Source organism: Pararge aegeria, chromosome 12, assembly GCF_905163445.1.
Source record: "Pararge aegeria chromosome 12, ilParAegt1.1, whole genome shotgun sequence".
NCBI classification, from domain to species: domain Eukaryota; kingdom Metazoa; phylum Arthropoda; class Insecta; order Lepidoptera; family Nymphalidae; genus Pararge; species Pararge aegeria.
Window position 1 is genome coordinate 8430812 of NC_053191.1, and position 22430 is coordinate 8453241.

Genomic DNA, 22430 nt, shown 5'->3' on the forward strand with positions numbered 1-22430 from the left:
ATGAGCTTTTACAATTTCCTTTTCTCACTTTAAAAACACTCGAACCATTTCCTAACCGTGTGGGCACCCTATATATCAATTACTTTGAATTATTTGTTTAGATATGAATTGATACTATACTGAACTCTCGAGTGACACAACATATTATATTTATATAGTTATAATCTACAAATATAAATTGTCTACTGCGTAAATTGTTCCATTTGCTAATCTATGAAAACACTGATCAGATTTTCACCTTAAACCTGGCTAGGTTTTTTTATGTTTCCCGGGTGATCGGAGGTATTTTTAACAAAGGGTTCTGCACTCTATTAAATTGTTATAAGGCAAGTTTTTTGAATTACAATGGCGATAGCCTATTGCAGAACAATTTGCGTAGTTATAAGTTTTTAGTTTGAGCAATCGAATATCACTCGCTTTAACGTTGCATTAGTATTAAATCAGCCATTTTTTAAGCAAACATTTGGTTGTGCATTAAAAAGAAAAATAAAATGAAGGAAAACATCGTGAGAAAACCTGCCTGCCTAAAAGTTCTCTATAGATAATGTTCTCTACGTTATTAAAGATAATGTTACTACTGCATACCCTTCGCATTCTGAGAGGAGACACGTGTCCTGTAGTGGGCCGTTAATGGGTTGATAGTAATGATAATTATCATGAAAAACTTTAAGTCCAAAACTTTTTCCAGAGATCAATACTCCTGCAGAAATATTGCAGAAGTTGCGATAAACTAATAATAAAAAAAAAATATTAGTGTTCGATGAATTATAGCCATAAAATCAGCCATGTTTAAATTAAGGCCAAATGGGGTCAAAATAATCTGGCCTTGAATTGTCCTATGCAGGCACTTGGGGTCGGAAGCTTATTGAGGTATGTTTAAAATGTGAGATACAGATAATGTTTTGTAAACAGATCTACATAAATGTTTTGCATGGTAATGATGATAGTGTTGAAATACAATAATTTTTATTGATGTCGAAGAGAAGTTATTAATTGATTTAACACTAGCAGTTGTTGTTTTACAAAAGTTATATGTTTCGCTGTTATGCCAACCAGTTTTTTCAAACTAAATCCAAATTCACCAACAGAATGCGTCTGTGCAGCATCTGCAGGTTTTTCAAAACTTAAGAAATGCTAGTCTTGCAACTCTTTAACCGATTAAAAAAAGGGGACGAGGTTATAAATTCGACCGTATGTTTTTTTACTTCGTATTTCTCACGCGATTACATCGCCAATTATTCCCAGATTTTGATAATTATTTTTGTGTTTGGTATGGCATAGCTACTAGGTGGTCCTATTTCAATTTGGTGAAGATCTATTTGGGGGCTCCTGAGGAAATCCTCCTTGGGTAACTTCCTGGAAATCCTTCCTTTCCTAGGAACTTTTCAACTAATTTACACATATATCTATTTGAATATTTCTTTTTTAAGAACTTATGAATTAAGTAAAATTGAATAAAGATAGATATAATAATAAATTTTATATTTATAAGTATGCAGGGGAAGCCTTATTGCTAAAGGAATCTCTTCCAGACAACCCTAGGGGAAAGTTATCTATGGTTATAAATGGTAGCGACTATAGGAAAAAAAACATAACAAAGGGAAATAATAAAGGGAATGTGTAAAAAAAGCAGATGGTGCAGTGCCAGGAGAACTCCGATTAATGGCTTTGGGAAAAGCAATATTTAGAAAAAGGTTTTAAGCACTTCACATTCGCCTATTATTACATAGACAATTGCAACCCTACTCACAAAAAAGCGTGGATTTTTTTTTGGGACGAGCAGAACGACTTCGTTAACCAGGCTTTTTAGTCGTTTATCAAAGTCGGTTTATTTGTCAAAAAATATCATGTATCAGCCTTTATAATGACGGCGCTGGAAAGCTGGCCAAAAATAAAAGGGCATGAGGCTGGGCGGGCGGACTCCAATGCAGTATTACTTTGACGCTCTTGTTTCAGAAAACGTCTTTTAGTTTATGTATTTGTATATATGTTCTACTATTACAAACCACCACCTACCAAACATCTAAAGCATTTAGGCCGCAAAATTGTGCATTAAAGTAAAGGTGACAAAAAATAAATGCCGAAATGGCATACTTCCGTTCCTCAAAGCAGTATCATTTTAATACTGTACACAGCTCTTTTTTCAGAATTAGAATACTTATTTTAGGAACGGCTTCGACATTAAAACTTTAATTTAAAAATAATACTGCTTTCAGCGATGATAGTAAGCCACCAGAAACAAGATTTTGTGCAAGGTAATGATGATACTTGTAAAATACAATAATTATTATTTATGTCAACCAGGTTAAACAACTATTTCATTTCCTTTTAAGTTAGTTTTTGCGTCTCGAAAATGGCTTTGGTCTTAGATATTAAAACAATAATTCATACGCCCACACATACACGTGTAAATGCAATCCAATTTTTATTTTTAGGTTTTTCTCATTTTCACAATCACGTTTATCAGGATAACGAATATTTTAATTGTTAATGAAATCCATTCCAGTACAATACTACTATCTGCTACGTATCGTACTGCGTAGGGCATGAGTTCGAAAGCTTGTTTAGGTTTTTTAAAGTACATATTAGATAAACAAATCATGATGACACTAGTAAAATTACTGATGTTGACATCACTTTATCATTTACTTCACAAGCTGAATACTCCACCTATCTTGACAATATTTTTCATTTGCTCCATGTTCATGGGCCACCTACTTTGTTAGCCGCGTAAGTTTTGACTGTACGCGTGTCCGCCCCCCACGTGGCAAGATGTTCAGCGTAAAGTAGGATTTAGGGGGGCAATTTATTATTATTTATTATTATTATAATATTATTATTATAAATTATTTATTATTATTATAATAAATAATAATAAATATACCTACTACGACAATACAAACATTGGCATCTAGCCCCAAAGTGAGCGTAGCTTGTGTTATGGGTACTAAGATGACTGATGAATATACCCGGGACTTCGCTGTCTTCGCCATCTTTTCTGTTTTCCTGTTTCAGATTTTTGCGATAAACACATACTTTTATTTAAAAAGACAATCAGAGGTTTTTGAATATCCCCAAGGATTTCTTAGGTTTTGAAACAAATGAAATGATTGAATAAATGAAATGGTGAAGCGAAATTTAAACATCTCTCTCGTACATTTTTATGGAACGGCAGCATTAGGTACATTTGTATTGGTCTGCGGAAATACAGATAAAGTAAATGGCACAGCTGTACTGCAAATGGCACTTAAAATCCACACTCCGTTTTCCAATATAACATTATTAAACTTTTGTTACATTTGAGAAGTATTCTCTACTAACATATGTATAAATGCGAGTTCAGCTTAACTACTCCACCTATCTTGACAATATTTTTCATAGCAGTAATAATGAAGAAGAATTAAATAAAACATAAAAAAAACACAGATAGAAAAATGTTTTATCAGAGTTAATGATCATAACCACGTGGAAAGGACAATTTCCCAAAGTAGAGCCAAAATAAAAACGAATACATTTAATTTTTAATTCGATTAATTCATTAATAATATCTATAGTGTACAATAATCAACTAGTCAAGCCCTTTCATTTGATACCTATATTAATGTAGAGGATGGGGAAAAAATGTAATCCACCATTTGGTGGCGCCGGCCTTCTTGATTTTCTTCAAACTAAGGTTAATACCTAATTAGTTGGGAGTGCCCAACTAATTAATTTAACAAAGAAAATAAACAAACATCGGTTGATCCGTTCGGAAAATACGATGCCGCACGCTCACGCGCACACACACACTGTTTGACACACATTACACATCACTGACGGGAAGACCGCCTTAATAAATAATGAGAGGCAGTAATTAATATTTAGGATAATCTGAATGGGTTAAGAAGGGTTATTGTATGGATGTAGTTTGTTAAGGGGAAAGTATTGTGGGCTTAATGGATGGGGCATTAGATTATAAAGGCGTGGCGCAGTTGTATTTCAAGTCTGAGTTACTAGGTATTAGAAAGTAGTATTAATTATTGAGGTTAATTTGCACGGACTTAAAAATCATTTATTTGTACACCACAAAAATTAATAAATAAGGAAACTCAAAAAGTAGGATACAAAAGGCGGCCTCACCGCTTAGTAGCAATCTCTTCCAGGCAACCTTAGGATTCTATAGAATAACTAGCTGTCCCGGCGAACTTCGTACCGCGGATAATTTTTTTTTAATCATTTTCCAGTGGACCAAATTGTGAATCTAAACCATTCTCGAATCCTTTTGTGTTACACAAAAAAAATTAATCAAAATCGGTCCAGCCGTCTAGGAGGAGTTCAGTGACATACACACGCACACAAGAAATATATATATAAAGATATAGGAAACATTTATTTTTAACTCTCCAATTTGATTGGTACGCATATATATGTAGCATTTAAATTCGAAGGCGTTTTTTGTTATTTTTTTCTTCATAGTTTTAGTGGTTTGGTTTGTAATTAGCTCAGTTACAGTAGTTTAATGTGAACTGCTCTAAACCTTTTACAAAATATTGCCTTTCCCGATGAAGGGATATTTAATGTTGAGGAGCAAGTTGCTTAGCAACATTATTATTGAATAGTTCCGGTAGACTTGGTGGTCAGTCCAGTTTAACTTGATCAAATGGAACTATACAGTGTAAAAAAAAACTTCTGTTTCCTGAACTATCACACTGATCGCGAGCGACTCTTTTTCATTAAGGATTTCCATTCTTCATCTCCGAAGATATTCATCATCTCTTTACTAAATTGAAAGGGAACCACCTCTGAGGCCAAGAAAATGAAGAATCATCAAAATTTGTTTATAATACAGCGGAACATACAATAAAAACACACAGTCGAATTGAGAGTAAAAAGTTAAAGATGAGATAAAGCAACAGATAAAATAAATTGCATTGATTCCTAGGCTTGATGGGAAAGAAATTTAAGGCGTATGCCGCCCATAGCTTGAGTAACTATGGCTTTTGGCTGAAATTTAATATTTCGAGGCATATCATCAGCTAATTCCACTCTGTATTTTTTTAAAACCGTAAGTAATCCTGCCACAATTGGCATCCTTGCAAAACGTAGACCTGAAAATAAAAATGCGTAATGTAGTTTAAAAAGCAAGCGAAGTATAATATCATATGTCTGATAGATATTCTGTATGTTACCCATCTTGACTATCAAATAATAATATTAAAATGTGTACCAATGCAAATCCTGGGTCCTTCGCCAAATGGTAAGTAGGAAAACTGTTTGATATTTTTCTTCTCTTCGCCATAAAACCTTTCAGGACGAAATTCGTCTGGCTCCGGAAAGTTATAAGGATTGTGGTGAATATGATATACAGGTATATGGATACGGTCGCCCTTTTCTAACAGAAGCCCTGTCGGTAGTGAGTATGATTCTGCGACTTCCCTTGTTAGAACTCCCAATACTGGATAGAGACGAAGAGTTTCGTCAACACAAGCTTGAAGGTACGGCATTTCATTGATGCATTCATATTCTATTTTGCCATTATGACGGTCAAAGTAATCGGAAACCTCTTCAATAACTCGAGCTTGAGCTTTCGGATGTTTCGCTAGTTCATAAAATACGAAGGAAGTTGTCGTGGCTGTTGTTTCAAAACCAGCAGCAAAAAACAAAACACACTGTGCCACAAGCAAGTCGTCGTTAACCTCAAGAGTAATTGTGTTCTTTAAGCCGGTCTTAAAATTATTTATGCTGTCTCCCATTAAATAATTATTTTGCTTCCAACTGAGAATGAAATCAACAAAATCATTCCTTGGCGATTGCTTGTGCGACCGATTAGCAAACACACCTTTCAACAATTTATTGAAAAAAGTTACTATGTCGTCGTTAAACCATTTCAGGCCTAAACCGTAAAATGTAGCAGGCCACATTGCTCGACTGATCATTTTTAGAGCACCAAAGTTTGAAACGTCAAATATTTTCTCACCCATAATTGTAAACGGATTTTTTTGTGTATCTGTCCTAACCAGAGTTCCCGTTTCTACTCCAAACGCACACGATCCTATACAGTCCATCGTATATTTCGCCAGAAGTGACTTAATCTCAATTACATTTGATTTATTGGATTTTAAATCCTCAGCGATTACTTTATCCAACAGAATGGCACAATTTTCAATTAAATAAAACATATTCTTCAGTTTTGCTGATGAAAACAAAGCGGTTAAGTTTTGTCGCAGAACTTTCCATCTATTGCCACCAGTAAAGAACAGGTTCTGTGTGACTGTCTCTTTATGTGTGTGATCTGCAACTTCTCTGTTATTGAAATAGTAGAAGTCCTTTGCCATGACGAGTTTGATTATTTCGGGATCCTGTATGACGAGAGCTGGTTCCGTTCCATAGTACACCCCGACATATGGTGAATTTGGAAATTGTTGGCAAATTTCTTGAGTTATCTTTGGCCAATATTTTCTTAACGTAATATATTCTTTATAGTTTCCGAAAAATATTGTTGGTTTTATATGAGGTACGTTTCTCTTCTTCCAATAACTATGTTTTCTACTCATGAAATAATAAAGTATGCATATAAGAAAAAACACACCGGTAAGAATCATATAAAAAGCGTGCATGTTCTACAGCTTACAAGTTATAGTGCAAAATTATTGCTTTAAACACCTGAGTACAGCTACCTATATATTGACAATTGCTGGTGTGAACTGTTGTAGGCTAACCAAACGATATTTCAAGATTAAGGGAATTTACTAAACATATATAAATTTTATCGTGGCATTAATTAAAAATCATAAGCATGGGTAGTAATTAATTGCTAAAATAAAGGCATCAAGTTTTATTTTTCCCAATATTTCAGGATGCCAAATGAAAGTTGTTGGCAATGGAATTGTTTCTATTTCAGGCTATGGAGAGAGCTTAGCTTGTAAAATGCTACATGTACATGAAATAAGGAGATCGCTTGAAGAACCAAAGTTACCCCATAACTTAGCTAACTTCAACGCTGAAGTAGTAGTAGAAGATATAGCTCGGAGGGCCATTAAGGTGTCAATATGCTGGAGTGACGAAAAACGAAGCGTTATTAATAGACTACTTACAAGGCGAATAGACGACTCAGAAAGAGAAATCCTTACAACAGACCGTCCATCAGTTGATATGATAACGATCGATAAAAACGTTGAAATAGTAACAAATCATTTAAAACCTTCGTATTATAAACTCACGTTTGAAAGCGTTTCTTTGGCCCAGACTAAAGCATGTGTTGGAACATCATATCCATAAGAAAGCCTTCCCCAAACCAACGAAGTGTCCTCAAAACGAACAAACGTCACACGGAACGTTAGCCTTAATCTGTCATGACATCGTAATGTGAAGGTATTTAACAAATACCAAAGAAACAACAAAGTATTTGCGAGAATAGTCATAATCCGACGAAATCGATTTTTTTTCTAGATATTTTCTTTTCTAGACCTGTAAGCGGTATAAAAGCAGGCATTCATCACGACTGACTCAGTCTGCTCCAAGAGCGAAGATAAACAAGTTAAACAGTGGTTTACTAAGACTGAACTTCGATTGGAAGAGTGTTCTGAACCCTTGTATTAGAGCTGATTCAAGTCTTTCAAGAGTCATCAAGTGTTCTTTTTCTAAATCTTCGAATCAAAGCACGTTACAATATTGATAATATTAACTTTACTCCGGTATAAAATTTATTAAGTTTTAAACAGTTGGTACTTACATCAGAGCCACAGAACAGTGCATGTACTACTGCCCATAGAGTTTTAGAAATGCCTACTTAATGTTTCTATAGTGTACTAGAGCTGTTACTTTCTAGAATTCTATCAGATTTTTGAGTCTCAAATGAATGGCTATCTATCTATAAAGGAAACTAAACCGAACTATTCCATTTACCCAAAAAAAAGGACCGCATTAAAAGAAATCATATTTTATAGATCGGTCCAAATATAAGCACTGTACTAATAAATTATAGAGTTATGTGTGTACATAAAATGTATTCTCATTGTAAATAATTAGGCACAGTTATAGTCGGTCATTTTAAATAACAATTTGTGGTTGGTAAATATACAAAGAGCTAATAATACACTATGAATAATTCTTATTTGGTCTATCATTATACACTTACCTTGTAAGTAGATAAAGATGGTGCAAAAAATGAAATAAAAAAGACAAAAGATAAACTATCAAGACATAAGATATGACATAACATATAAGAACATATTTTCCGCAGTTTGTCAGAAAACTTGTGCAACCGCCAAGTTTTTTTGAATTTAGGAACTACCGGTTAAGGAGCATTGTGTGGTCCATCATCGGAATTGATAATTATGGTAACATAATAAAGTAAGTCAGTGTGTTGTGTGTGTGTGTGTGTGTGTGTGTGTGTGTGTGTGTGTGTGTGTGTGTGTGTATGTGTCCGTGCGTGCGTTCGTGCATGCTTGGGTATGTGTTTGTGTGTTTGTGTGTGTGTGTGTGTGTTTGTGTGGCTGGCTTTGTGTTTATTGTATATTATCTCTCCTGTAACATTGTTATGTTAGCATAGAGAAGAAAAATTGACAAGAATTCTTGACTGAGTTAATGTAAGCTATTTATAAACTCTTAGTTCACAGCTCACAGCGAATACCAAATTACCTCTTGAGACTCGAGAAGATTTAATTAGGTATTCCATTCGCAGAATCCACAATCGTCTTTTCAAAGGATAACCTTTGCAGATGTTTGAATTTGAAGTCGAGAAGTGTCAACTCATCATGCAATTCCCCAGATAATTAAATCAGTGTTATTTGGATTTACGAGTACAATTTGTAAGTTATCTTTTATTTTAGCTCACTACATTTTACATGAATCACCATGAATTGTCATTATTATATTAAATAAATTCTTTATTAATCAATATCATTGAACATAACCGTATATGCAAACATAAGACACATATAGTAAAACTTACGATACCATTTACATAAAGGCTAAAGCATTTATTAAAATACATAGAAAAATTACAATTAACAGCTCATAACATCTTAAAATTATATTAAACTGCACCCACTTATAAGTAAATTGCGGAACATTTGTAAATATTTCCGCTTTACACAAAAAATATAGCAAATTATACGGCTAGGCTACGATTATTATAAGTTATCATTGCCAATAATATCCTGAATGAAGAAGCAACTTAGTAAAGTTATAAGTGTTATATTATACCCATAGGAACTGAGCAATCTCTTGCACGAATAATGGTTCCTTGCAAATCGTCTATGGCAAGATCTATTTTATTAACAGAGGAAAACGTTCTTGAGGAGCTTAAAATTTTCGTCCAGCCGATTACGGTAATCACCCCTGCAGGGCTGGCTGAACACAGGCAGGAGACTAAAACTATATACCCCGATAATATCCCCTGACAGGTGATATAATTAACGTGTCCACCTGCTAAAGCGCGGGAACACGGAATAGGAGAAGCTTATTCCCGTTTAGTGTTACACATAATTATTATTTGGATATTATTTCCACTTGTGTGTTGTGCTCTGAGAGTTAATAAAGCTATGGGAGAAGATACATTTTTATCCTTTCCCCGGGAGTTAATGTTCTCCTGTCCATGCTAGCCGTGCAGTTAGCATCGTTGTACCGGTAATAGGGAGCTAGGTATCTTATTGCGGTGTGGGTTGTCTCCTATACCCAGTGGCGTGCATAGAGGGTATGCACAGGGTATGAAGATGATATAAAAGGAAGAAAATTTCCAGTTCGAGTTATAAATACTTAAGGGTAGGCTTTTTATAACTCTTACAACGCCTTTACTTAAGTTTTTTAGAACTCGCACTGGAGATTCTCTTCATTTTATATCATCTGCATACCCTTTGCATACCCTCTATGCACGCCACTGCCTATACCATAGCTAATAGGGAAGTGATTTGTAGGGAGTGCTACTAATACCTATGTTAGAAATATTATGTGCCAGGGTAATCGGGTTTAGTGGTTTTATAATCAGACGAATAATTCACCTGAGTGGGACTATCAGGAGCTAGAATACGAAACAAGACTCTGCTACGGGTATTTGTGTAACTGTTTTACCAATAGTCATGATTAGCATTGAAGCCAACGGACATAAGTCGTCCTCTCTTACGCTGGCCCAGTGCGGATTAGTGGACTTCACACACATTTGAGAACATTATGGAGAACTCTCAGGTATGCAGGTTTCCTCACGATGTTTTCTTTACCATGGAAGCAAGTGATATTTTAATTGCTTAAAAAAAGTACATGGGGGCCAAGGTTTAATAAAAGATCAAGATCATGAGCTGAAGAAGCGGTAAGTCAGGGGACTGCTAACAAGACACAAAAATATGTTCAGTACCTGATAACTGTATGCTAATAATATTTACTTTTATATTTTAAGTGATAGGTAATAATCAAGTATACAATGCAGATTACTAAAAGATAATAAAACCAGGTGATTTTATTATATAAATTCAACGGGAAAAGTTAATCTGATTTGAAGCCTAGTAACTTAACGTTACGTGGTCGGTGGTAGTGAGCCATCATAACTCATAAGCTTTCTAGCGGTTCCATGAAAGAAACATTAAGACTGAGTGGTTAAAATAAGTCAAATAGAGTCCATTTGAGACGAAATTATTATGAAGTCTTATTCTCTCCAAATAAAGAAAAAAATATATTATTTACTAGCGGAAACCCTCGACTTCGTTCGCGTGGATTAAGGTATTTTATTCCCTCGGGAACTCCCTTATTTATCCGGATCAAAAGTAGCCTATGTGCTATTCCAGACTACAATATATCTCTGTAACAAATTTCAGCGAAATCGATTCAATCGAGCGACGTGATTGAGTAACAAACATAAAAACACTCACCTTTATAATATTCTAGCTTCTGCCCGAGACTTTAAAGTTTAGATCGTTAAAATTTTTTAATCCTAACACGGGAACTATTTGAGCGATCGGTATAGAAAGTACACTTCCTTTTCAATAGCATAGGTGACATGCATACCAAAATTTCAAAGCTGTCTGCCCGCGGCTTAGCTCGTGAACAATTTTCAATTTTCCCACGAAAAGTACTATTAAGGAATCGGGATAAAAGGTAGCCTATTCTTTTTCATGTCAAAGGCTGCATGCAATGCCATCGTGATTGAGTAACAAACATCATCCAAACATCCACACTTTTACATTTTTAATATTAAGCGGATTAAATAAAATAAAAATAATTATTATCTAAAGCGACATCTTTATACATATATGAAAACAATCTTAAGATATACTAACCGCATCCCAAGTATGATTATAGATGTCGCTGTTTGCCACACTTCATTGGCATTACTAAAAAAACACCAAATTATTAAATAAAGCGACATCTATGCAAATATGTAGGAAAAATCTCGTAATATACCTTCGGCTTCCGAAATATGATTATAGATGTCGCTGTTTTCCTCACTTCGTAGGCACGTGTTAATGAAAACTATTAAAAAAACACTATTAAAACAAAATTTAGCCCGGTGACAGGAGCGTTGTAATAATAATTCTTTTAATTTAAATGTCAGCAACCTTTATATCATTTTCTGTGAGGAGGACAATTAACATTTGAATACCCAAAGTCTTTAGATCAAATTTTGGATGTACGCGTAATAACAACGAGTGAATTTGTCCTATTTCTTGTCGCCGTGCTTTGGCAGACGGACGTGTACATTTTGATCCCTTATATAATAGGGGGATATAATTTTTTCTCCTGCGTATGCTAGCCGTGATGGTAAACATAGACTAAGGCAGCGTAGATCCCGTGAGATTTCGGGACTTTACAGGATCTAAGTTGTGATCTCTGCATTTATTCGTCTCTAATCTAAAATTATGAGATTATTTACTAATAAAGCACTTACCCAATATAGCACGCAAGTGGCCTTCCAGTGTTTGCAGTATGGTCATTTTGATCTCTTTGACGGTCTTTCCGAGGAATTGCTCACACGCCGTGGTCAGGAGCTCATCTTCGTTCATGATCTTGCATTGGGCGACTCCCGTCACTGTGAGCGGCACGCCTTGAGCTGTCTCCACGTATTCGCACATCGGGTTTAGTGTCATAACCTGGGGGAGGAACGCAAGTTTTCAAATTAATAAGTCTGATCCCACAAAGTGCATTTTCACGTACATTTTGCTCTATATAGTAAGGTCAGCTGTATCGGACAGTATGAACTAATGAATGAATTTATTTTAATTTTACACCTAAAAAAGGACATTAAACGGAAAGGCAATCACATAACAGCGTTAAAAATTGGATGGGCTTATCACAACGTAGCGATCTCTTCCAAACAACCAATGGTGTATAAAAATTAATTTTAAATTTTACCAGTATAAATATATATTTCATTACCTAAAACAATGTTGATTAATAAAAACAAATAAATGAATATGTAACTATCAAGATGAATATTAATAGGCATTAAAATTATATTTAGGTACTAAATAATAATATAAAAAGTAGAGATAAAGAGTTCAAAAGTTTTACACAAACTTCGATAGCAACCTGATAACAATAATTGGGAAGTAAAACTTTCCCATGAATTAGGGTGATACTTGTATTGGCTTAGAATACAATTCAAAAAAGGTCTAATAAAATTTTAAAAACAACTGATTTTCAATATCCTCATCATCAAAAAAGCGAAATTAAAATTCATTCACAGACACGTAAAACTTATAATACCCCGTTTTTGTGTTGGGGGTAAGTAAAAAGTAGTAAGAACATCACCTCGAGGGAGATGCGCTGCACATCTGTGACAAGCCACCAGGCCCAGGCCCAGCCACCAACTATGGTCCGCTTCTGAGTGGACCCGAAGCAGCTTCCTGAAATTTTAAAATCAATGTTAACTACGATAGATATAAATTTAGAAGTTGAATTTTAGTTCATTTTACAACAACGAACCGTAAAACTAATCGATATAATCCAAGCCCTAATAATACTCTATATATTACTTGGATGAAATTTGTCACAGAGATAGATAATAGTCTGGAATAACACTGATACTTTATATCCCGGAATGTACTGTCCCCATGGGATAGATTCGTTTTCGTTTTCCTACTGAAAATCAGCGTTGTAGTATTCCTTGGCAGTTACTGCCATGGTGCTGCGGCACAGAGTTGAGTAGGTGACCCGTTGACCACAACGAAGCAACATGCGTCTAAATTTTTATTTTTATTTTTCTTTTTCTCTGTCCTCTTGTTGTAGTATGTTGTAATTTATTTATTGTGGTTAATAAATATTGATTATTATTATTTATTATTTTCCACAGAGATCGACATTCACAGTTTTCAAACTGATCCGAAAATCGGAAACTTACAATGTCCGTACCCGTACACAACAAAAAATGAATAATTACTCAATGCAAATTAATAAAATTCGATAGACTGAGGTTAGTACCAAGGTATTCGAAAAAATAAATCGCAAAAAGCGTTTTGTCGGTTTAACTTGTCCGTTAGTAGGAATGCCCTTAGAAATCGAATAGTAGGAGCTTTAGAGCGTTAACCTTCTGTTTACCAACAAGTTTATCCAACCGATAAGGACACTAGCTAAACTTTCACTATCACTTAGATAAGTCTTGTGAGATACTTAGCAACATAATACATATCGGCTGTACCAGTGAGTACGTTATAGATCAATACGACATATAAAAGTAATCTGCGAAAATATAAATTAACGAAAACAATTAAAGTGTACACCGCAGAGAATTAAAACAGAAATACCATACATTTCTTTCTCAACTGTCTTATTATGTTATTGTTAACATAAAAAGACTTTTTATTATTTTAATTAATTTAATTTAAAGTATACTTTCATATTATATATTAGTATTTATTTATTTTCATACATAAAGTCTCTTTTTATTTTACTTGTTTTATTTATGAAAGAGAACTTGTTTCTTTTCCTACTTTTAAAATATACATTATACTCAAATACTTGCAAAAAGGGTTGTTTACTTAATGCTTATAGACAAGATAAAAAAGTAAGAAATACCATACATTTGTTTCTGTAAACAATCTTTTTATAATTCTTTAATGTTAAGTAAAGTTTCATATTTTATATTTAATTTTCATACAGAAAATCTCTTTTTATGTTACTTGTTTTATTTATTTAAGAGCACTTATTTTTTTTCCTATTTTTAAAGGGGTTGTTTACTTAATGCCTGTAGACAAGTTAAAAAAGAGTGCAGCAATAGATCAAGTCAGGTATAATTTGGTGGTCTCAATGCAACACAGACATTCTGACTCGTATTAAGATGCAAAGTAGCTAGTGCGAAAAATATTATGATACAACTCATAATATGTTATGTGAGAGCCCATAGATGGAGTGAAAATCAAGTACATTTATAGGAAACAAAAAAGTATGTGTTGGCAATGTTATATAAGTAAAGTCATGGCTAACCGCTTGAATTCAAATTAAAACGTCAGGTAATGTATTTGTCTTACCTAATAGCTTTTATAAGAAACGATGATAGAACTGCTTTCTCAATAAAAAAAAAAAGTTTGTCGGGAGTTAAGCAGATAGTTTGTTGTGAATTAAATTTTCACGGCTTTCTTTCTATTACATCTACTTCTGCAACAAATGTGTGTTGTAGTTATATAATTAACATTGCTCCATTTTTTGACGTAGGCGCTCGCAATGTCGGTCGAAATATTTCTTATCAATCAGGTTGGGTAAGCAAAACTACCAAACTGAAGTCAATGAAATTGTGGACTATCTCGAGCGTTTCTATCGAATGTCAAAAGAAATACGTAAATTTGTCTCGAAACATCGGAGAAAGCGGTGTAGGTACATAATCAGTGCGAACATAATCCAATGTGGTTTTTTTTAAATTTCTGATTTTCTTATGGTCTAGTCTCGTGAATAGCTTCAGCCACGTACAATACCTACAAAGATGTACCGCCCTGCTATATGTCATCCCGATATTAATATAACTGACATATAGGTAGGTGCCTGCTGCTAACTTAAGATCGCATCATAATTTACCACCAAGAGAGATTGCGGTCAGTGGCAAACTTTAAGTTTCAAATAATCAATAATTTGCCATATTTGTTTTATTTATAACGTTTATTTTCACACTACAAGCTGAAGAAATAACAGATGAATAAAAAAACAAAGACATAAGCAGAATAAGAAAGGCGACTTGATCGCTTAGTAGCGATCTCTGCCAGGCAACTTTAGGATATATTATTTTTTTTTAATTTAATATTAATTCCACAAGTAAACTGAAATGAAAACCCTCGTCTGACAACAAAATAGCAGGATCTCCCACCACTCAGGTTACCAACTAAAACATAACGGACTACGTGCGCGGGAGTGGAGTTACGACGCTAGAAGAAAGTGCCCGTTGCCGGCACATCGCACGCGAAATCGACCGGCCTGCCTTTTCAAAGACACTTGCCGCAAATAAACAACAAAAACACACGAAAAAAAACTATATATCGAACAGCGAAAGTGGAACGATTGTACGTGTACGAAATCTACCACGGATGTGAATAAAATGTGCTACCGTATTTTTTACGACAGTTTTTTTCTACTATGTGCTTCTTCAATGTTATGTGGTCAGAGTGAAAGCATAGTAAATTAGAGGTAAGAATCAGTGATTATATGTCAACTAAAACATGATGTTTGTTATCTGTCACTCAAAGAGGTAAATAAGAATACATGTTTTGTATTCTTATTCTACTCTCTTATTCTAGAGACAAAACCATTAGGGGTTTAGTGAAGGTAGTAGTCAGACATAATTATATAAACCTAGCATATAAATAAAGAACAAAAAAGGGACCTGGGCTAAAGGTTATGGTAATTATACATAGTAAAACTAACACAGTAAAATAAACATAGTTCATAAGATCTAGGGTAGTAATATAACACGATAGTCGTACCACGATTACATTTTCATCAAGCGCTTCTTTAATGTAACTTGTGTAACACTTATTTTCACCGGAACATCTTTAGCATTCTTGATTAGCACATACAAACACTGCAACGGGTTGAATTATTTCATAACGAAAATAATATTTGCTATAAAGCAGTGGCGGCTTATTATAACTCATATAAAGCCTACCCTTAAGTTTTTATTACTCGTACCGGAGATTTTTCCTATTTCATAATATTATCTGCCCGCTTAGTGCATACGCTTTTGCACGCCACTTCTATAAAGGCTATTGAAACTGGGTAGTTTCTGATATTGAATTAGGTCAGGTCTTAATATGTGAGTCATCGTAAGCATAGGCTTGTTATCAGACTCCATGCTACATGTTATACCCCATAACCATTATTCTTTTAAAAAAAAAAAACGCATGTGAACAAACTATATGGATAATGATATAAATATATACATAAACACCCCTTTTTTAAGTTAGTATGCTTCTATATTAGACCACTGCAGTTAAGTCATCATCGGTTTAAAAATAAAAACATCGCCTGTTGTTTTGGGATGCGGTTATATTTCCATGTAAAACGTACCATAATTTAACCGATTTTGACATTATTTTCTTTAAACTAAGCTGTTCTCTCAAAGGGCCACTTTTTAAACTATCTACTGGTATTGCAGAAACATGACATGATTTGTTTATTATTTCGCGATAAGGATTTTTTCTATGGCTTTGATTATATTATAGCCAATGTTGTATTCAAGATCTTGTGCTTAATCAATATTATAGGAACATTTTTTTTAAATAAGTAAATATAAATAAATATACTACGACCTGAAAAAACGTTAAATTTAGAAATTTTTACAGCATCGTTGTGTCTACTGATGAGAGCACAATGTAATAAACTGCTAAACTTCCAATAGTTAAAAACAAAGTGAAACACCTACGAGCAATTATTACGAACAATATAGAATATGGGGCAGTCGAGTATTCTAAGGAAGTGTGCCACAAAACAGCCTTATGACGCAAATACGTGACGAGACTTTTCTTTTAACGGTAAGCGATGTGTCACCGGTCACACACGGCCCTACGTTAACGAGAGCCTTAAAATTTGAGCATCCAATTACTACAGGAAGTAACCCACTGAAGGTCTGCAATATCTGAGACATCAAAACTATCAATTAATGCATTAACGGAATCAAAAACATTGTGTTTTCGTTTTTGTTTTGGACATTATACACTAATGTGACAATTCTGTTGTTGATTTTGTCAGATAATAAACTTTCCTCCCTCATTGACATCCCTTTCATAGTGTCTATGTTTAAAAGGATAGCAATATCTTTAGACCTGCCTGTTTTTGTCTGGTGGGAGGCTTCTGATTAGGCATATGGGATATGGATATCGGAAGTCAAATTGGAAGATAAATTATAGCGTTACGTTGCGAGACACATCCAACTTAATTTTTGTTTTTTTTTGTTGTGACAACGTCTTATAATTCGATGGAGCCGGCTGCATGCACGAAAAAACATGACGTATGCGGCGTTACCTCGCTCTGAGGCGTTCCATTCAAGGCTTGAAGTGCAAGCGAGAGCGTGGAACGAGCGACAAAGAGGCACAGTCGGCCTCCGCGTTCGACATCTGTCTCTCTCCTACTTGAGTGAGCGATGCGTCCGCGTGGACTGCTTCTATACAATAATACATTTACATGTTTTCGGCAAGGATGAAGTGCAGTGAAAAGTGAATGTGGTGTCAATTGTTTATAGCAACGATAATATCTATCAAACAAATAAAATTAAAAATTCTTTTGAAAAATGCAACCATTCCATCAGTATTTTCTTACGACGTTGTCACGTTCAACTATCGTCAGTAAGCCGACTTTACAGACAACCAATTTTTTTTTGTTTTTACGAGACTTGTGGCTTACGAGTGTTTTTTAAAAGTAATAATTGATGGATATAGCAGATGGCCCACCGAATGATACATCAAAAACCATCGCCTGTAGGAATTTATCCCGCAGCGTGCCGCCATTTGTGCATCAAACTGAGACGTACATGTTTAGCCTCATGTGCTTGTAATCACACCGGCAACCACGCCCTTCGAACTAAACACACCATTGCAACAATGCTGCTAGGCGGCAGAACTAAGAATTGAAGGATAATAGAAAAATAAAAATCGGCAGCGGTAGTACTTCCCCGAACGAGCTCTATCAAAAAAAAGCACTGCTACTACCTAGCTATAATTTAGATGGCTAGGCTTTAGCTGACAATCCAAATTTCTCAATGGACAGGAACGGAGAGTATTGGATGAGGCACGCTTACCTAGAAAATGCCTTGTCACTTTTTCCTAGAAGATACTCAAGTTTAGATTTGTTAGCAATGATTCTTTTTCCAAAATTACATATAAATAATTCTAAGAGGTTAAAAGAATTTTCAGTTATCATTCACTAGGTATTTACCACCTTTCTAATATGGATTATGTACGTCAATTGATGAATAAATTATAATATCGGTCAGAGGACCTATGCTAGTTGTTAGCTTATCGATGTCACCTTTGTATTGTCTCGTTCGGACGAGTACAATGCACTATTGAATTTGATCAAGATAGGTTATATGAGTATTTATTTTACAAAAACGATTTCTTTAAATCTTGTATTAAATTCTCTTATCTCTGCACTAATTCAGATTAGTGAAAGGGAAATATTAAACAAAAATAAGAAAAAAAACACAGATATATGCAAAGACGGTTTTTTGCTGTAGCAATCTCTCGCAGACAACCATTGGGGGAAGGGTTTGTCTGACCAGAAAGGCTTATATGGATAAAATATGTAATGTATCTATCTCTCTCTAATTACAGAAGGATGAGCTCGATAGTGGCCGACGTGATATCAGGCACGGCCATCGCTGCCGCAGGTACGCAGGTAACTAACTGATCTTTCCATTATGAAAATTAAGCTTAATTTGCTTAATTTGCTCTGCGTCAAGTAGGAGAATCAGTAAGGTGTAATTTATAATATTCTCAATCTCTATACTCCACACCAAACGCGTATTCGGCAATATATTTTCTACGCACGTTTTGCTCCGACAGCGGAGCACCCCTATGAAGATAAATTTACAGTGAATAATTGTTAAGTGATAAACTTGTCCTACTGAAAGTTCTTAAAGCAAAACAAGCTCGGACGAAGTCGCAAGCAACAGCTAGTTATTTATATATTCCTAAATTGTCCCGTGCCGGGGACTTCCTACTTAAAAGAGAAAGCGCAAAGTGACCGAAAGGTCATATTTCGTTTTTTCAAATTGTAGACCCTTAAATATGAATAAAACTTTAATCATACTCGGTAGCAAGCACGTCTTGTGATGATCGGTTGTTCAATTTTCTGTATGAGGTTAGTAGTACAGGATTATTGGAAAAGTTACCCGAATAAGCATATTCTCTATTCAATGTCACATGACCACAACTCCTAATAGATAAATAAAGATGGATGCAATGATAATCCATTTTGGACACATTTTTACTACCTAATCAACAGTATAATTTCGACAATGATTGTGCTGTGGTGTGGAAATAGGTTTTGTAGGGATTTCCACATATCACGATGTTGTGGCACTGGTGATCAGCGTCCTCTTACTATTCTTTTGATATCGCCAACTAAAAGATCAACCAGCGGTGCTCACTCTAACGTAACTTTGGTACTTAGGTCTGCTGATATCGCATTTGATCACGTTGAGATATTTTGCCACACAGTTCCTACATGCTCTTCACAAAGTCAAGAGTCACTTGTCCTGTCCAACAAAATTCGTGTCAGCTAGTTTATTTATATATTTTAACAATGGTCTGACGTATGTTTCCAGGTAGCATGGTTTATACCAATGTTGGTTGCGGCGATCGCTTACTATCAATACGACCAGACTGATCCCGAAGGAAGACCAGCTGACGTGGCAGACTCACGACTATTGCCAGAGTATGACTTTATAGTCGTTGGAGCTGGATCCGCTGGTTAGTAAGATTTAAATATTTATAAACATCTTCAAGAAATTATTATTAACAAGTTATTGACAGCGCCTTCCTCCGCGTTAGTTTTTAATTAAACCCAGTTTGTTTTGGACTTGGTTTTCGTACGTGTTCAAATTGTTATTGCTTACTTAAGAAATTAGCCGTATCTTTTTCCAGGTGCCGTCGTGGCCAATCGTCTATCCGAAATTGGACACTGGAAGGTTCTCTTATTGGAAGTAGGTGGAGATGAAACGGAAATATCCGATGTGCCTCTTCTAGCAGGATACTTACAACTAAGCAAACTAGACTGGAAGTATAAGACAGAACCGCAGAGCACCAGTTGCTTGGGTTAGTTCACTTTTAATTTTATTTATTTATTTCTTACAATCATAAGTAGGTATACATAGGTGACTTGATGTCCTGAAACTCCATTGAGTTTGTATGGACATTGCACTATGCTCTAATGTTAAAAGAAATTTAAAAAATTTCAGCGGGAAGGTGAACAAATACGCCACGCCGCCAGCAGGTCGAGATACTGCGTCATATAATGCAATATATCATTATATCATAAGCATATCCCACCGCCGCTTGTCTGCTGGCGGTGGGATATGCACCTGTAACATTCGACCGAAAATGCTGACATGCCTATTTATTAGCATATAAAAAAATTTCATACCCAAACTTTAAAAGATCATAAACTCTCAGCTCACTCTAATAAAGATAAATCAATTGATGTCGAGACTAAATAGTATCTGTTACACATACATTATTTTTCTGCTTAAATTTACATGTCTTTGGTTACAGCAATGGAAGGAGGCCGATGTAACTGGCCTCGAGGAAAGGTGCTCGGTGGTAGCTCCGTACTGAACTATATGCTATACTTGAGAGGCAACAAAAGAGATTACGACATTTGGGAATCATTAGGAAACAAAGGGTGGGGCTATAGAGACGTATTGTATTACTTTAAAAAGTCCGAAGATAACCAGAATCCGTATTTAGCCAATACACCCTATCACAGCACTGGAGGTTATTTAACGGTCTCTGAAGCACCTTATCATACGCCTCTTGTATCGAGTTTCATAGACGCTGGTTTGGAATTGGGCTATCTGAATAGGGATATTAACGGAGAGAATCAAACTGGTTTTATGGTAGCTCAAGGTACAGTTCGGCGCGGCAGTCGCTGTTCAACTGCAAAGGCATTTTTAAGACCAGCTAAAGATCGAACGAACTTACACATCTCAATTAACTCGTTTGTCACCAAAGTTATGATAGACCCAAGAACGAAAATAGCTTTTGGAGTGGAGTATATCAAAAATAAAATGGTTTACCGAATTAGAGCTAGAAAAGAAGTTATTTTATCTGGAGGAACTATTAATTCTGCTCAATTATTACTATTGTCTGGCATAGGACCAGAAGAAGAACTATCAAAGCATAGAATACCTTTGATTCAAAATCTTCAAGTTGGCAAAAATCTTCAGGACCATATTGGTTTAGGGGGATTAGCGTTTATGATAAATAAACCAATCTCTATTATTGAAAATAGACTTCACACTGTGAGCACATTGATGGAGTACGCAGTAATGGGAGAGGGGCCCTTAACAATAATGGGGGGCGTTGAGGGATTAGCTTTCGTTAACACCAAGTATGTTAATGCGTCAGACGATTTCCCTGATATAGAGTTTCATTTTATATCAGGCGCAACTAATTCTGATGGAGGCGGGCAGTTACGAAGAGTTCACGGATTGACTGAAAAATTCTATAATACAGTATTCCAACCTATTAACAATGCAGATGTGTGGAGTATTATTCCCATGTTACTACGTCCTAAGAGTAAGGGTTATATTCAATTGAGGAGTGCAAATCCTTACGATTATCCATATATTTATCCAAACTATTTAACTGATGAAAATGATGTAAAGACCTTAGTAGAGGGTGTAAAAATTGCGTTTGCTCTTTCTAGAACAAAAGCCTTTCAAAAACATGCATCTGTGTTTAATAACCATATATTTCCAGCCTGCCGCAATTTAGTAAAATTCACAGATGCGTTTTGGGAATGCATGATAAGGCAATACACTTGCACAATTTATCATCCAGTTGGCACTGTGAAGATGGGACCTTATTGGGATCCGGATGCTGTTGTTGATCCTGAGCTTAAGGTTTATGGTGTAAAGGGTCTCAGAGTTGTAGACGGGAGTATTATGCCTAATTTAGTGAGCGGTAATACAAATGCTCCAATTATAATGATTGGAGAAAAGGGCAGTGACATGATTAAAGAATTTTGGTTAAAACGTAGAATGTCAAGATATTACGCATAAAATAAGAGTACAAATTAAGTATTTCTATTGTATATTATATCTTATATATTGTACATAGATAGTTTCGATGAATAATGTTATTTATTAATTAATTTATTTTAACTTTAAGGCAAAAGTATTCGTATAAACAAAGAATGAACCCAAAAGAACTTTACAATAAATAATTATAGTACAGTACTTATTTGCTGTTTTTCTGTATTTTAAGTGGTCATGTTTAAAAAAATAACGTTTTTAGTATAGATATTTAGTAGTTCTTATA

At 35.0% G+C, this 22430-nt stretch overlaps 3 protein-coding genes across 4 annotated transcripts in view; 1 reads left to right on the forward strand and 2 right to left on the reverse strand.

Annotated features, from left to right (window-relative positions):
- LOC120628077 (flotillin-2) overlaps positions 1 to 22430 on the reverse strand; it is a 295888-nt gene that overhangs the window by 35570 nt on the left and 237888 nt on the right. The window contains exons 2-3 of the mRNA XM_039896283.1: positions 12721 to 12815; positions 11858 to 12059 (exon numbers count right to left, since the gene is read on the reverse strand). Of these exons, the coding sequence (XP_039752217.1) occupies positions 11858 to 12059; positions 12721 to 12815 (297 nt within the window). The remainder of the gene's footprint in view (positions 1 to 11857; positions 12060 to 12720; positions 12816 to 22430) is intronic.
- Positions 4918 to 6596, reverse strand: LOC120628073 (cytochrome P450 6B5-like). Its single transcript, XM_039896279.1, has 2 exons — positions 5207 to 6596; positions 4918 to 5087 (listed from the first exon to the last, which is right to left on the reverse strand). The coding sequence occupies exons 1-2, from the start codon at positions 6594 to 6596 to the stop codon at positions 4918 to 4920; spliced, it is 1560 nt and encodes a 519-aa protein (XP_039752213.1).
- Positions 8741 to 22171, forward strand: LOC120628067 (glucose dehydrogenase [FAD, quinone]). Of its 2 annotated transcripts, none has more exons than XM_039896270.1 (5): positions 8741 to 8789; positions 18720 to 18783; positions 19715 to 19859; positions 20034 to 20204; positions 20661 to 22171. In XM_039896270.1, exons 2-5 carry the CDS (start codon positions 18724 to 18726, stop codon positions 22169 to 22171), a joined length of 1887 nt encoding a protein of 628 aa, XP_039752204.1. In that variant the 5' UTR covers positions 8741 to 8789; positions 18720 to 18723. The 2 variants fall into 2 exon arrangements, with proteins under 2 accessions (XP_039752204.1, XP_039752203.1); XM_039896269.1 differs by lacking the exon at positions 8741 to 8789 and adding an exon at positions 15528 to 15579.

Coding starts and splice junctions, on each gene's coding strand:
- LOC120628073 (XM_039896279.1), bottom strand. CDS start 6,596: ATGCACGCTTTTTATATGATTCTTACCGGTGTGTTTTTTCTTATATGC. Junction 5,088..5,206: donor AGGACCCAGGATTTGCATTG/GTACACATTTTA, acceptor TTTTATTTTCAG/GTCTACGTTTTGCAAGGATG.
- LOC120628067 (XM_039896270.1), top strand. CDS start 18,724: ATGAGCTCGATAGTGGCCGACGTGATATCAGGCACGGCCATCGCTGCC. Junction 18,784..19,714: donor TCGCTGCCGCAGGTACGCAG/GTAACTAACTGA, acceptor GTATGTTTCCAG/GTAGCATGGTTTATACCAAT. Junction 19,860..20,033: donor CGTTGGAGCTGGATCCGCTG/GTTAGTAAGATT, acceptor ATCTTTTTCCAG/GTGCCGTCGTGGCCAATCGT.